The 16,161-nt window shown below is 39.1% G+C and overlaps 1 protein-coding gene across 1 annotated transcript in view; it reads left to right on the top strand.

The window, feature by feature from the left end:
* The window catches only part of MAP3K4 (mitogen-activated protein kinase kinase kinase 4), a 111,112-nt gene that overhangs the window by 52,192 nt on the left and 42,759 nt on the right, over positions 1-16,161 (top strand). The window contains exon 3 of the mRNA XM_088023808.1: positions 810-2,173. Coding sequence (XP_087879934.1) covers positions 810-2,173 — 1,364 coding nt within the window. The remainder of the gene's footprint in view (positions 1-809; positions 2,174-16,161) is intronic.

Raw genomic sequence — 16,161 nt, 5'->3', positions numbered from 1 at the left:
TGGCTCAGTCGGTTAAGCAACTGCCTTCGGCTCAGGTCAGGATCCTGGAGTCCCGGGATCGAGTCCCGCATCGGGTTCCCTGCTCGGCGGGGAGTCTGCTTCTCCCTCTGACCCTCCCCCCTCCCATGTGCTCTCTCTCTCTCTCTCATTCTCACTCTCTCAAAATAAATAAATAAATCTTTAAAAAAAAGATATTCATTTATTCATTCATTCATTCATTCATTCATTCATTTATTTGACAGAGAGACACAGCGAGAGAGGGAACGCAAGCAGGGGGAGTGGGAGAGGGAGAAGCAGGCTTCCCGCCGAGCAGGGAGCCTGATGCGGGGCTCGATCCCAGGACCCTGGGATCATGACCTGAGCTGAAGGCAGGCGCTTAACCGACTGAGCCACCCAGGCGCTGGGAGTGGGCCCAGGATGTGTTTTCTAAACCATGTTTCTGTCAGGTCTGCTGTGCTGCTTTTCCCTTCTTAAGTCGAAGGCGGTTCACTTGTGGTGATTTCACTCACTGGATAACCGCACTTTTAGTGTAGAGAAGTGGCTTGTTTTAGATTTGTAGTGGAGAATATTAGAAAGCATAGTGTAGAGCAAGTATAATGAAGCACGGAAAATGGATAAAATCTTTTTGGAAATTTAGAGAGAAATGTTGTATATATTTTGAATCTTTTAATTTTCAGCATATGGTTATGATTTTTTTTTCTCCAGTAACAGCCTGAAAAGTATATGTGAATATCAGTTTTATTGAAGATATTGAGAGCAGCTTCATGTTTTAGAGTTAACACAATGATCTGTTTATTTCTTTTTAATAGAAAAAATGAACGCACCAAACCAGCCTCCCCACAAAGACGCTGGGAAAACTGTGGAGAACGTGGAAGAGTACAGCTATAAGCAGGAGAAGAAGATCCGAGCGGCTCTTAGGACAACAGAGCGCGATCATAAGAAAAATGTGCAGTGCTCGTTCATGCTGGACTCAGTGGGGGGGTCTTTGCCCAAAAAATCAATTCCAGATGTGGATCTTAATAAGCCTTACCTCAGTCTTGGCTGCAGCAACGCTAAGCTCCCGGTGTCCGTGCCCATGCCTATAGCCAGAACTGCACGCCAGACTTCCAGGACTGACTGTCCAGCAGATCGCTTAAAGTTTTTTGAGACTTTACGACTTCTGCTAAAGCTTACCTCAGTCTCCAAGAAGAAGGACAGGGAGCAAAGAGGACAAGAGAACACGTCTGCCTTCTGGTTTAACCGGTCTAATGAACTGATCTGGTTGGAGCTCCAAGCCTGGCATGCAGGACGGACCATCAATGACCAGGACCTCTTCTTGTATACAGCCCGTCAAGCCATCCCAGATATTATCAACGAAATCCTTACTTTCAAAGTTAATTATGGGAGCTTCGCCTTTGTTAGAAATGGAGCTAGTTTTAATGGTACTTCAGTAGAAGGGCAGTGCAGAGCCCCTCATGGAACAAATACGGTGGGTTATTCAACGTATCATGAGCATCTCCAACGCCAGAGGGTGTCATTTGAGCAGGTGAAGCGGATAATGGAGCTGCTGGAGTACATAGAAGCACTTTATCCATCGTTGCAGGCTCTTCAGAAGGACTATGAAAAATATGCTGCAAAAGACTTCCAGGACAGGGTGCAGGCACTCTGTTTGTGGTTAAACATCACAAAAGACTTAAATCAGAAGTTAAGGATTATGGGCACTGTTTTGGGCATCAAGAATTTATCAGACATTGGCTGGCCAGTGTTTGAAATTCCTTCTCCTCGATCATCCAAAGGCAATGAGCCAGAAGATGAGGGTGATGACACAGAAGGGGACTTGAAAGAGCTGGAAAGTAGCGCGGATGAGAGTGAAGAAGAACAGCTCTCAGGTCCAAGGGCACCGGAACCCACACAGCCCGTTGACAGCAGTTTCAACGTCCATTCACAGGATTGCGTGCCTAAGAAGCTTGAGAGGCTTGAGTCTGAGGACGACCCCGTTGGCTGGGGAGCACCAGACTGCAGTACAGAAGCAGGCTTTAGTAGACATTGTCTGACTTCTATTTATAGACCATTTGTAGACAAAGCACTGAAGCAAATGGGGTTAAGAAAGTTAATTTTAAGACTTCACAAGCTGATGGACGGTTCCTTGCAGAGGGCACGCGTAGCCCTGGTAAAGAGTGACCGTCCAGTGGAGGTAGGTTTCTGGTAGGCGTTAGTATGGTCTTGTCCTCAGTTGCATTCTTACAGTGTGCTGTGGTGGTTATTACGTCCTTTTGTAGTCTTGATATTTTTAAGGTGTAAGTGGTAGTTACTGGAACTTGCAGATTTAAACATTTCTGTAAAGCACTGTGATAAATGCGGAAATGGATCTACGAAAACTGTATGAAGTTTAGTGAATTAAGTGTAAGGTGGTGTGTGGAGGAAAAAAATCCAGCCATATAAATACAGGATGGAGAAGGACAGGCTAGGTATAAATAAAGAAGGAAGAAAGCCACAATCATGGGTGACCACAGGCTGAATATGAGTCAGTAAAAAAGCCAACATGATGCTAAAATATTTTTAAATGAATATGGCATCCAAGGTCATGGATACGGTTCTTTCTCTATTCTTTGCAATAGCTTGTTCCCTTTTTGAGTAGCATGTCCAGTTTTTGGCCACTGTATTTTAAACCAATAAAAACAGGTACTACACATGATTTTAGCCAAAAGAGATGTGAGTTGTAGAGAAATATAAGAATGTAAGAATGATCAAATGATCTTATTTGGCAAAGTTAGCGATTAGCATAGATGATAGAAGTTTAAGGGAAGCCTCAGTTATCAAATCCACATTTTGATATGTGAAGATTTCTGTGAGAGGAGTATGCCTCCTAGAAAAAGCAGTTTGAAAACAATGCAAATTTTGTTCTGATAGCTTGATGTCTCGGAAATTCTTTACTGTTAAGGGTGGTCAAACTAGAAAGGGGCACACTGTTGGATACCGTCTTTGAGAGGGAGAAGAGCAATTTTTCTCTTGTGGTGAGTTTGCATGTTCATCTGGCTAAAAGCAAAAGCACCCAGATCTTTGAGTTCCTTTATACCTGTCTCTGGTTGTCATTTGCAATTTTAGTAGCTATTTACATACATACGTGTGCACCTTTTATTTTTATTTTTTAAATTTCCGTTTACTACACAATCTGGCTGGCTTTGGAGGGAGAGGTGATACAATAGAAGGCATTTTTTTATAATGGGAAACATTGGAAGAGAACCTCAGTTTATAAGATTTTTATTTTTCATGAACTAGACCATGAACCCTAGGAGAACGGGTCAGATATTCACATAATATAGCAAGATGTTTGCAAAAGGAATCTGTACTTTGTAGCTATAAGAAGTTAGTTTACTTTGAGTATTATTTTAATTACAAGTCTTAAAAGTGAATTTATATATGAGATCCTGTTTTTTTTCCTTACGATTTTATTTATTTACTTAGAGAGTGCACATGAGCAGTGGGGAGGGGCAGAGGCAGAGAGAGAAGCAGACTCCCTGCTGATCAGGGTGCCCGATTCAGGACTTGATGCCAGGACCCTGGGATCAGTGAGATCTTTGAACAGTATTTTAACTCTGAATGATATTTTTATGTACATCTTTTTATTAGAGCAAATGACTGTTTTCCTGTTTAGTCCAAAATAACTATATGATTTTTTTATAGTACAGGTTTCAAAATCAGTAGAACAAAACTAGATACGGAATAAGGATCTGCCATATACTTCAGATGGTGAATGACTCATTTTGATCTAGGTTTTTGGCTGGAGTGGTTCAGTTCCAGTGAGAACACGTGGGCAAGACAGGGTCGATGATTGATTTTTATTGTGAAACACTATTTTTGAAGTAATAAGAACGAAACAGCTCTGGCGGTATTACCTCATCTCTGATTCAGTAGATCTCATGAGAGAGAGGGACTCATGGTAAGGGCCCTGGGAGGCATGCGGGGGCTTCTTAAAACTGCTTTAAACTCCCAACCCCAAATTCTTTTCCTGTTCCCTGAGAACCGTTTGTGACAATGAACTGTCCCTACTAATGGTAGAGCTTTGCATCCCTTACATGTGTTGGAACAAGAAAAAGTTTGGGAATGAGTGCACTACATTTTCTATTAGAACTCAAGTCGAAAACAGATGGCGAACTGTGGTAGCCCATAGTTTTGAATTCCTGTCAACATTGTATTCCTTCGGTTTGACCAGTTGAGATTTAACTGCAAAGGTTATCCTTATAGAAAAGAAGAGTCATACGAATTCAAAGCTCATAAAGTGTGTGAATTAAAGACTGTTAGAAATACTTGCAGATTGTTTGCTTTTCAAAACAAAAATGAAGTACAGAAGCCCCTGTTTTAAGTTTTGTTTTATAAAATGTTGTGTTTGTCAGATAACGAGAGTAACCAAGAGCTGAGGTAGAATTTCAGTCCAAACTGATACAAGATGAGGCTTCAACATTATAATGAACTCAGTCGGAAAGTAAGACTTATTTTTATTTCCATTGCAGGAACATAATTTCTGGAAGGGGAGGTGTATGTGTGTGTATGTATATGAATGTATGTAGACTTTCCTTCTGGGTTTGTTTTAGTCTTTGACTAAGTATGTTGGAGAAAGAGCCACAGTTTTTGAAATCAAGTAACTGGATTCCATTCCTTGATGTGGGTCTTTCTCACCACATGACTTTGTAAATGACTTGATCTTTCTGATCCTAAATCATCGCATCTGTAAAATGGCTATAATACTTTCCTACCTACCTCACAGGGTTGTTGTGAGGCTTTAAAAAGGTATTTGTATAAATGGTAAAATACTATAGAAGCCAAATATAAACTATTAATTTTTAGAAGCTTTGTTAATTTTTTTTTCTTTTGAAGCTAACTGTAAGTCAATATGGGCCAGACTATTCTATATGTTTATTTTTAAAATGTATTTAACCTTTTAATTTCTGCCAAATACTCCCGCATTTGAAGGACATATGTTTTAAGCAGTGTGTAGGCTTTAGGTTTAAAGACAGTTTTGTTTTCATTCTTGATAGAAGCGTCTTGACCAGTGGGCACCACAGATTGTACCCAATACATATCTTATATTTTGCACTGTTTTTTTTGGCTTATGTGATAATAGTAATGAATGTAGTTGAAGGATTTCTTGTCGATTATCTTTATATTTTTATTCTTTATGATTAAGTTACTTGTGATTAGTGTTTATAAATAACATGATCTTATATTTAATTCCCCTTGGCTTATAAACATGCTTTTATAAAGCAATTTTTCTCTAAAATTTTATTATATTTTAAAATCTTTAAATTTAAAAACTTGTAATCTTGGGATGATTCTAGATTTATGGAAAACTTGCAAAGATAGTACAGAGTTTTCGTTATGTTCCTCATGCAGCTTCCTCTAATACTGGCATCTTACTTTACTTTGCTATATTTGTCAAAATTAGTATATTAACATTGGTATAAAATACTGTTTACTAAACTGAGGACATTATTTGGATTTCTGTTTTTGTGCTACTGTCCCCTTTCTGTCCCAGGACCCAGTCAAGGACACCGCCTTGCTCTTAGTCGTGCCTTCTCAGTCTCCTCTGATCTGTGTAGTTGCTCAGTCTTCCCTTGGTTTCACGATCTGGACGGCTTGTAGAACAGTTTCTGAATTTGGGTTTGTCTGGTGTTTTCTTAAGATGAGACTGGGGCCTTGGGCTTGGGCAGAAATGCCACAGAGTTGAAGCGCTCCTCATGGCCTTGTATTGTCCCTGGTGATGTTAACCTGGGTTCCTTGGTGAAGGTGTTGTCTGCGGGGTTCCTCCGCAAGTTAGCAGTTTTCCCTTTCCCTGCTGTACTCTTTGATGTGAGTTACTAGATGCAGCCCACACTCAAGGGGAGGGCAATGAATCTCCACCTCTAGGAGTAGGGAGTATCTACATGTATTATTTGGAATTCTTCGGTATGAAAGATTTACCTCTTCCCTCCCATTTATTTATCTCAGTGGGAAGTCATAAATATTTATTTTTTCTTTGGGTTATAATCCAGTAGTATTGTTCTTTATTTTGTTGCTCAAATTGTTCCTTCTTTAGCCTCTCTAACTCTTCCAGTTGGCTTCTGTGTCCTTTTGACATCCCTGCATCTTTTTTTGTATTGTTTTGCTTTTTGAGCAGTTTCTTACTCTACGGCATCATCCTTTATTTTTCCTGTTGCACTCCTGAAATCAGTAATCAGTCATTTCCCCGAGGAGCTCTGGTTCCTTTTATTGGAGGATGTTATTTAGAAATGAAGATCTGGGCACTGGATGTTACTATTGGGGTGTCATTGCTTCCAGGACCATTCAGTGGTAGAGTTAGAAAATATAGGAACGTCTTTCACCCATTGTGTACGCACAGGTTGATAGTTGCTTCTCTTATCGATTCTCCTTGCTTACCCGTCTGTCTCTCTGTCTGTGAGAAATAAACATGAGTTCACACTGATGTCTCGGGCCTGAGCCAGCATCACCGGTTTCATCCTAGCCTTCCTCTCCTGCTTATTTGTAATTTTTTCTCTTGTGGTGAGAAACCTGGCTCCCATTACTACAGTTATTTACATATTTGTGCAGCCAGAGTATACACGTAAAGTAGTTTCAGAATTGCTAACCGGGACCCCTGTGAGGAATAAATCTGCCAACTAGAGTATAGCATTTCAGTACAGTTCTTCTTATCTTTAGTCTTAGAGAGTCACCACGGAATTTTCCAGAGTTAGCTAGGTCAGCGCCTTTATCCTTCACCCTCTTCAGTGAGGTCATATCATCTCAGTCTGCATTCCGTCCTGGGATTCCGCAGAGTTCTAGTTGATTTTTTGAAGTTTGCCGTAAAGTTTACTTTTTGTGTTGTACAGTCCTTTGGGTTTTGTGCATTTAAAATGTTAAATACCCATAAACTATTTGAGCCATAGGTTGTGATATGGTTATTTTATTCTCCTTCCTTTTCGCTTTACCATATGAGATTTATACATTTTCAGAAGAAGAGACAGATAAAATTTTTACTTAATGTAGTGTATAAGAAAGTGTAGTTGCCTGATTGCATGTTATCGTGCATATTACCTCAAATCCTAAGGAAGAGTTTGGTTATTTTATAAATTACTTTCCTTTGAATTAGAAATGATGCTGTGATTGTTACAAGTTTAATGGCCAATAAAATATTGTTTGTTTTATGATCCAAGAATAATTATGCTAATTTTTTCCTATAAGCACAATAAACCCTGAAGAGGTTGCCTTCTGTATTCAGAGTGGACAACACCTGTAGAAACGAGGATATAGATTAGCAACCGTCACCATTTATCAAGTCTTCTGCATGTTAGGCACAACAACCAAATGAAGTGGTGGTGTTAATTCTCTATCTTACAAATAAGAAGAGTCGGTAACTTGCCCCAAATCACAGGAGCTGTAGATTGTTGGAGGAATTCAAGTCCAGGATTCTGGGATACCAGACTTTAAACTGTGCTAATGGTGTCCAAACCTGGCTGCACACCAGCATTATCCAGGGAGCTTTTGAAAATTCATGTACCTAATGCCCTCTTTGGATATAGGGCAAATCAGAATCTCTTGGGGTAGGACGTGAGCGCTGCCATTCTTAACAGACCGCCAGCGTGCTTCCTATGTAGCTGGACCAGCACCAGTGCAGTTCTGAGTAAGCCCATTGGAAACACTAAGTAGGCTACAGTACTCGCCCACCCCTGCCTTCCAGATTAGTGTTCATTAATACAGTTATTATAGTTGTTTTATTTGCTTCAGTCATCACCTGTCTGATTTCATTAGCAAAGTTACACGGACTTTGTCATTGAGTTAAGTGGCAAGCTGATAAGCACATTCTTGCTCATTTGCCTTTAGGTTTTCTGTTTTCTAAAAGCATACTTACTTGAGGGGAAATAGGAAGTTGTTCTATGTTATTTTTGACTGCAGTGAGCCAACGGAGTCAAACCTGATGTAAGATGGAGACCATCAGAGGACAGAACTCTCAGCTCGCAGCGGAGAACTGCATCCCATGAAGACAGCACACCAGCAGCAAGACTAGTAGCTAGCATTAACTGAACACTTGCTATATGGAGGCGGGTTGGTCAAGTGACTTGGTTAAAGTTGTATGTATCCCATATGGCAGAGCCGGGATGTGAACGCAGAACTGGCTCTAAAGCTATGCTCTTCACCATTACAGTATGCTGTCTCTTGAAGTTACATTTTGCCCCACCTAGTGCTTTAAGTATTTTGTGACGTAGTGGCTAGCTTTTGAAAATAAGATTTCACATGAAAGTCTGGATTTTTTTTTTTTTGCTTTCCTTAAAATACTAAGAGGAAGTCTATCAACACTGGGCCCACATTCCCACATGGTAGCATCTGGTGGGCTCCAGTTGACCACAGTGCCCATCATTTCTTTTTCTTTTTTTTTTTTTTTAAAGATTTTTATTTTTTTATTGAGAGAGAGAGAGAATGGTAGAGAGAGAGCATGAGAGGGAAGAAGGTCAGAGGGAGAAGCAGACTCCCCGCTGAGCAGGGAGCCCGATGCGGGACTCGATCCCGGGACTCCAGGATCGTGACCTGAGCCGAAGGCAGTCGCTTAACCAACTGAGCCACCCAGGCGCCCAGTGCCCGTCATTTCTTACTCTCTTACTGTCACCCTTCCCTAGCCCACACATTGACGTCACCCACCTGGCCCTGTAGGCATTTCAGTTTGTGATATGACCCCTGGTGTAGAATGATGGAAACTTTTGAAGGGTAACAAAAAGTTGATCCTTGAACAACACGGGGATTAGGTGTGCTGATCCCTTGCACCGTTGAAAATATGTGTGATGTTTGAATTCCCCAAAACTTAACTACTAATAGCCTCCTGTTGACTGGAAGCCTTGTTGATAACCTTAACAGTCAATTAGCATGTATTTTATATGTTACATGCACTATATATTCTTATAATAAAGTAAGCTCGAGAAAAAAATGCTATTGAGAAAATCATAAGAGAAGATACATTCACAGTACTGTACTGTATTTTATAAAATATCTATGTCTAAGTGGACCCACATAGTTCACACTCGTGCTGTTCAAGGGTCAACTGTATTTTGATCTCTTCCTTTATTTTATAAAACAATACACTTTCTTTCTTTTTTTTACTTATTTATTGAATGTGTATATAAAGAAACAAAGTTGCTGCCTATCTTGTACTCTGGCTCAGAGTAGTAATTCTTTGGTTTGCATCTTTTGGACTTCTTTGTGCTTATATAAATACATATCTTTGTTATTTTTTTTAGAAGTTTTTATTTAAATTCCAGTTAATTAACATACAGTGTAATGTTAGTTTCAAGTGTACCATATAGTGATTCAGCACTTCCACACCCAGTGCTCATCATGACTAGTGCTCTCTTTTTTAAAAGTGATAATACTGTATTCTATGACTGGTAGGGTTGTTCCCCACCCCGCCCCCCACTCTTTTCTTTGGATTAGTCCCCATATTGGTATATGTAGCTCTACTTCAGTTCCAATTAACTACTACATGGGACGCCACATCATAGGAATGAATCATTTTACTGTTTTCTTTAAATCCCACCATCTGCCTCTGGCAGCCGTCAGTCGGCTCTCCGTAGCTCTGAGTTCAGTTTTGTTTTATTTTGTTTTTAGATTTCACCTACAGGTAGTATCATATGGTATTTGTCTTTCTCTGTCTGACATATTTCACTTAGCAAAATGTCCTCAAGATCCATCCTTGTCACAAATGGCAGGATTTCCTTTTTTTGGTGACTGAATAAGATTCCTTTTTATATATATGTAAAATCTCACACCATTGATAGACACTTAGGTTTTTCCATATCTTGGCTGCTGTACATAGTGCTGCAGTGAACACAGTGGGTGCAGATTTCTTTTTGCATTAGTGTTTTCCTTTTCTTTGGATAAATACACTGAAGTGGAATTGCTAGATCATATGGTAGGTCTGTTTTTAATTTTTGAGGAACTTCTGTACTGTTTTCCATAGTGGCTGCATCAATTTACATTCCCACCAACAGTGCACAAACATTTCCTTTTCTCCACATCTTTACCAACACTTCTTACTTCTTTTTGATAATAGCCATTCACTGAGTGTGAGGTGATATCTTATTTTGTGTATGTGTGTGTGTGTTTTGAGATTTATTTTGAGAGAGAGAGTAGCGCACGCATGAGCTAAAGGGGCAGAGGGAGAGGGAGAGAGATTCTCAAGCAGACTGTGTGCTTGGGGTCCGATCTCACAACCCTGACATCACGACCTGAGCTGAAACCAAGAGTCGGATGCCCAACTGACAGTGCCACCCAGGCGCCCCTCTTATTGTGGTTTTGATTTGCATTTCCCTAATGATTATAACCATTTCACTCCTAATGGGCACTTAATTTATTTCCTTTATAAGTGGTGTAGCCACAAATACTGTGTACATTCCCCTTTATGAACTTCATTGTTTTGTAAGAATGGTTAATTGAAATGGAAATATGGGGTCATTGGGTATACATATTTAAATCTTTGATAGATATTGCGAAGTTGGTCTTCACAATGGCTGTACTAATGTATACTTTACCCAGTGGTGTAGGAGAAATCCCATTTGTCCTCATTTTTGCAGCCATGATCAGTAAAAACTATAATTTCCTTTTAATCTTAATTCTTTTCATTTTTAGTGACATTCAGCTGTTGTCAAGTTTATAGGCCACATGCATGTCTTCTTTGAATTTTCTTTTATTCATTTTGTTCATTTTCTGTTGGTTTTTTTATTATAATCTTGACCTGTTGGAGCTATTTTTATTTTATGGATATTATTCATTTTTTATTATGGCTGTAAATTGTCTTTACCTTGTTTATGATGTTTTTCATTAGATAGAAGTTTAAAATATTTTAGTCTTGATCACCTTATTTTGTGTGTAGATTATAAAACATTCTATATTTTTTCCCTTATTTTTACATACTTCAAAAATTTTTGTTATGGAAAATTATTAAACCCATGCAAAAGTCGACAGAATAATATTATGAATCCCTTTGAATCTGTATCCCAGCACACTGATTATCAACTCATGGCCAGTACCCCCAGCCACTTGACACCTTCTTCCCTCACTTTGAAGAAAACCTCAGGTGTCATATTTTATCCTTAAATAGTTCAGTATTTTTCTCTGAAGGATTTGGGCTTGTTCTAGAAATGTACCACAGTACCATTATCACACCTAAAACATAGCATTAACTCCCTTGATCATCAAAGATCAACTTAGTGTTCATATTTTGATTGTGTCATAGTTATCTTGGTTTTCTTTAAAAAATATTGTGCAATTTGTCAGTTTTCAAATAATCATACAAGGTAAGAGTTCATTATATTTTCCCCCCAAAGATTTTATTTATTTATTTATTTATTTATTTATTTATTTATTTATTTGAGAGAGAGAGAGAGGGAGAGTTCTTGAGTGGTGGGGAGGGGCAGAGAGAGAGGGAGAGGGGATCTCAAGCAGACTCTGATACGGGGCTTGATCCCACAGCCTGAGATCGTGACCTGAGCTGAAACCATGAGTTGAGGCTTAACTGACTGAGCCCCACAGGTGTCCCCAGTTCATTATATTTCTTAGGTCTTTTTTAATCTGTAGCTCCCCCTCCCTTTTTTTTTTTGCCATGTTATTTATTGAAGAACCTGGACCTCTTATCCTATAGAGATTCTCCTACAGTCCGAATTGTGGTGATTGTGCCTACAGTTGTCCTTTTTACTTGTTTCCTTTTTCTCTGTGTTCTGTGTAAACTGACTGTAAAAACTAGTGGCTTGATTAGATTCAGGATTTCTTGATTGGTTGATTGATGGTGTTAATACTGCTTCATGGGGACACGTAATGTATGACTGTCTCTTTGAGACATTAGCAGTTAATGATCATAGATCGCTTACTTCAATAAGGATTGAAAAGTGGTATTTCTAATTCTCTTTTCTTCTTATTAGCTTAATTATCAGCTGCATTAAGTAGATATTGCTACAAAGAGAAACTTTCCTCAACCATTATTTGGTCACCCCCGATGTGGGGCGCTGTCTCATGAACCTGAGATCATGACTTGAGCCAAAACCAAGAGTCAGATGCTTAACTGACTAAAACACCCAGGGGCCCCCAAAATGATTTTCAATTAAAAAAATTACCTTTCAAGTACTACCACTCTCTTTGTGAGTTTTTCTAATTCTAATTTATGTTGTTTTATATTTTCTATGATTTTCTTCTTTTAGCTTTTTTTTGAAAATTGGGCTGCAGTCCTCTCTGTTTAGTGGGCATGTCTTTCTGGCAGGCTTTCATTGTCTCTAGGGTTATTCTGCTTATTTCTCTGCTTAATAACCCTGTATTGGATTCTAGCACAGTCCTTTTGCTCATTTTTAAACGTATTTATTTTCATGAACTTTAAGGAAAGAGAGAGTTCAGAAGTGTTAGGGTTTGTAGCTTTGAGCTCCTCCTTCTGAATTGCCAAAGCACATGTTTTCTTTTTTTGAGATCTTCTGGTGTGTTCCCCTCCCACTTCTGGACCTTGTTGTTCTTTACCTCTACTCTACTTTCCTGGTCAGTTGGATTTCAGTCTAGCAGGTTTGTCCTGGAAAGGGGATTTTAGCTGATAGTTTTAAGAGTTTGGGAGGCCTAAACCACTTCAGCCCCTTCAAACCTGTTGCAACCCCTTGACCTCACTCATGACTTTGTACCCAAATCGCTTTCTGTTTCACTGAAATCCTCAAAGAGAAGCAGGGAGCTTTCTATTGAATAGTCAATAGTGATTGTGGAATTTGCCCCTTTGGGCCCATCAGACACCCTATTAATCCCCCGTGTTTCCCTTGCACAAGTGCTGATAACTACAGGGTTTGGCACGGTTCACTTCCCCCCATCTCTTCTACTTTGGAGTTCACAGAGATACCTTGTCACATAGTTTTATTGGACATGTGTCTCAAGGAGTTTTGACTTTGTTGCCCTTGTTCTGTGTGTTCTTATGGGGGGGCGAAGGGAAATCGAAATCCGGCTGCCACCACTGTCTTTCCAGAATTCCGGTTATTATGTTGTACTAAATTGCCAATATTTGGTCATATTTGACTGACTAAAATGGCAATTTTATATGGCTTAACCTAATGTATAGCTCTGTGTTTAGGTTATTAAACCTGTATTAACATTTGGAGTCTTTCCATATGTAATATGTTCAAAACATATTTTTGTATTTATGTTAATACATTCTCTAGTTTCTCATATCAGGCAAGAATTTCTAAAATAGCCTCATAATTAAAAAATTATGACTATAGTTATGGGGGTAGGTATGGATGTAATTATTTTTCAATTTTCTTTAACATTAGCTTATCCATTTTCCAACTTCTTCAGCTGCTGCCTACTTTTTATGTGTTTATTGTAGATAATTCGATATGTTTCTCTGCTGATCTGTTTACACTACTTTTCTATTTTAAATAAAGTAGGTTTATTAGTAAAGTTTGCCATCTTGTAGGGCAGTTCTTCCCATTTATTCTTTTAAAAAAGTTCTGGGCTGTTTTCACTTCTACACATTACTTTCTTCCATGTGAATTTTATTGAATGACTTTATTAACCTCCACAAAATGCCACTGGGGTTATGATTGTAATTACACTGCATTTTTATTGATGTCTCTGCTATTGAGTCAACTCAGTTTTCCTGAGTTGACCACAGATCTTATACCATATTTAATCCTGTATTTCTCACTGGAAGTAATAATAAATGGATGAAATTGCACTTGATCTTGCACTTTATTGCCCCCTTCCTCTCATGTTTTATTGAAATAATTGGGAATTTAAGATCCGGGTTTTTTTTCTTACGGTGTGCTTTTTTTAAAAAAAATTCAAATACTCCTTCCTTTCTAGGAGTTGTTTATAGTCTTTCACCAAGTTACCATGATGGAGTTGTATCTGCCTGTATAACTGCTGCTAGTTTTGTGGCTTCGCACTTCCTTGGGTATTTTTGTTTTTGGATCTTTATTCTGATTTAATTTTCATTTGACTAGACCCTACTGTACTTCCTCAGGGAGTTTTTTAGTGAAGGTAAATGAACTGTACTTTGATTTCTTCCGTGTCCAAGGTTTCTTCTTTCTTCTTCACATATTAGTGATATCTTGACTGTGCAAAAAGCTCTCCTCCATCTCTTCCTTCTGTTCTTTCCGCACTCCTGTTATTCTCACGTGAAGCTCCTAGATCCGACTTCCGTGTCTCTATTTTTCACTCGAAACTTCCCTTCCTTTTTCTTTTGCTCTTCGTTGTAGGGATAATTTCTTTTTTTTTTTTAAAGATTTGATTTATTTATTTGAGAGAGAGAGAATGAAAGATAGAGAACATGAGAGGGAAGAGGGTCAGAGGGAGAAGCAGACTCCCCGCCGAGCAGGGAGCCCGATGCGGGACTCGATCCCGGGACTCCAGGATCATGACCCGAGCCGAAGGCAGTCGCCCACCCAACTGAGCCACCCAGGCGCCCCAGTAGGGATAATTTCTATAGTTAATGTCTGAGTTATTAGTTTTTACCACATCCATTCTATTTTCACTGTCTTTATTGAATTTGTTTTAGAAATCTTGGTTGGTTAAATTTTTTCCAGAGGACTTCAGTGCAGTCGTGTAGTAGAGTATTTTATGGTTCTCTCTTGTTTCCCACATTAAATGAGTGTCAGCTGTTCTGATGCTTCAGCTTGGTTTCCTTAGTTAAAATTGCTGTTTCCTCTTCCGTGCTCAGTAGTTTTTTAACATCTGTTCCTCGTTGGACGGGGATTGAGCCACCAGCATGCATCACAGTGGGAACCCGTTTCCTCCTCAGCAGCGTGGGTCTGGCTGTGGGGTCTCCCAGGTGGTGTTGCCTTCACTGTGGACAAGTAAGGATTGTTCTGTGTCCCAGTGAGCCTGTAGCGCATGGGTGAGCGGGCTGGAGCTCTAGACAATGCCAAGAGAATTCTTTAGAATTTTATCAGAGAAAGTTCGCTGAATTTTGTAGAGCTTTGAATAAACCTTTGACCTGAGCTCATTCTCTACACCGGAGGAAAACAAGCATTTATAAATGCCTAAAGCTTTTAAAACAGACATGTCTTAACCCTGACCACATTGATCACATTTTAAAAATGATGTACCATTTTTAAAATTCTTGGCTGTTACGGGAAACTGAAGTATGTATTATTTAAATGCAGAAGTATGTATTGAGCATAAAAGGATGTGAGCAAAGGAGACCAGTTAAGAATTCACTCAATGACGGGGAGCGTAGATATGAATGACATGGAGGCAGAATAGCTATAATTGGTGATGTTTTAAATTGAAGAGAAGTTGAAGGGCGCCTGGATGATGGCTCAGTTGGTTAGCGTCCGACTCTTGGTTTTGGCTCAGGTCATGATGTCAAGGTCCTGAGATCGAGCCCTATGTCTGGCTCCGTGCTCAGTGCAGTCTGCTTGTCCCTCCCCCTGCTCTCTCTCTCTCTCTCTCTCTCTCTCTCTCTCTGGAATGGATAAATAAAATCTTTAAAAAAAATAAATTGGTGAGAAGTTGAGGTTTTTGAATTTTGTTGGCCTCTGTTTTCTCAATAAAAGGAGAAGGGAAGGTCTTCGGATATGATTGGTCAGGATGATGTTGCCAGGGGTCTAAGGACAGTGGAGAAAGCTCCAAATCCCCTATTTTATGAGGGAAAGTATAGGGCATCTGAAGAGGGTAACTATAAGAAAGTGTGAGCAACACTGAGATTCCCAGGAACCTTGAATAGCAGATATTTGAGTGGGACCAGCCAGCTCAATTTTATGAATTGTTTTCTATCAGCATCATTTGGTGTAGCTCAGGAGAGCAACGGACAGAAGAATTGGTTGAACCAACTAGTTTTTATGTTTATATAAATGGCTCCCTGGTTTTGTAATCTTTTCTCAAATTTCAGTAATTTCTGGTTTTCTCAGTCTGGAGATAGCTGTGGATAATGCTATATAGAACCTTCAAAATAAAGTGTTCTAATCATTCTAAGTATGATGATAAAATGATGCAAATGATGAACTTGATTCTTTTTCTACTATGCTTTTTTGATAAAAATATTATAATTTGGTGTCCTTGTTATGATTTTCTATTACTTTCAGAACTTCTTGGGTCTATGTTGAAAATGTTGAATTATTCTAAAGATTATTTTACCTGAAAAATTGTGATTTTGTAGATCATCAGCAAACTATAGAGAATAATAGTTGATAACCACAA

This window comes from Eumetopias jubatus, unplaced genomic scaffold, assembly GCF_037043125.1.
Source record: "Eumetopias jubatus isolate StellerSeaLion01/CBP00866 unplaced genomic scaffold, mEumJub1_p1.0 scaffold_6, whole genome shotgun sequence".
Lineage (NCBI taxonomy): Eukaryota > Metazoa > Chordata > Mammalia > Carnivora > Otariidae > Eumetopias > Eumetopias jubatus.
The sequence above is the reverse complement of the archived record's forward strand: the minus strand, read 5'-3'. Positions and strand labels throughout refer to the sequence as shown.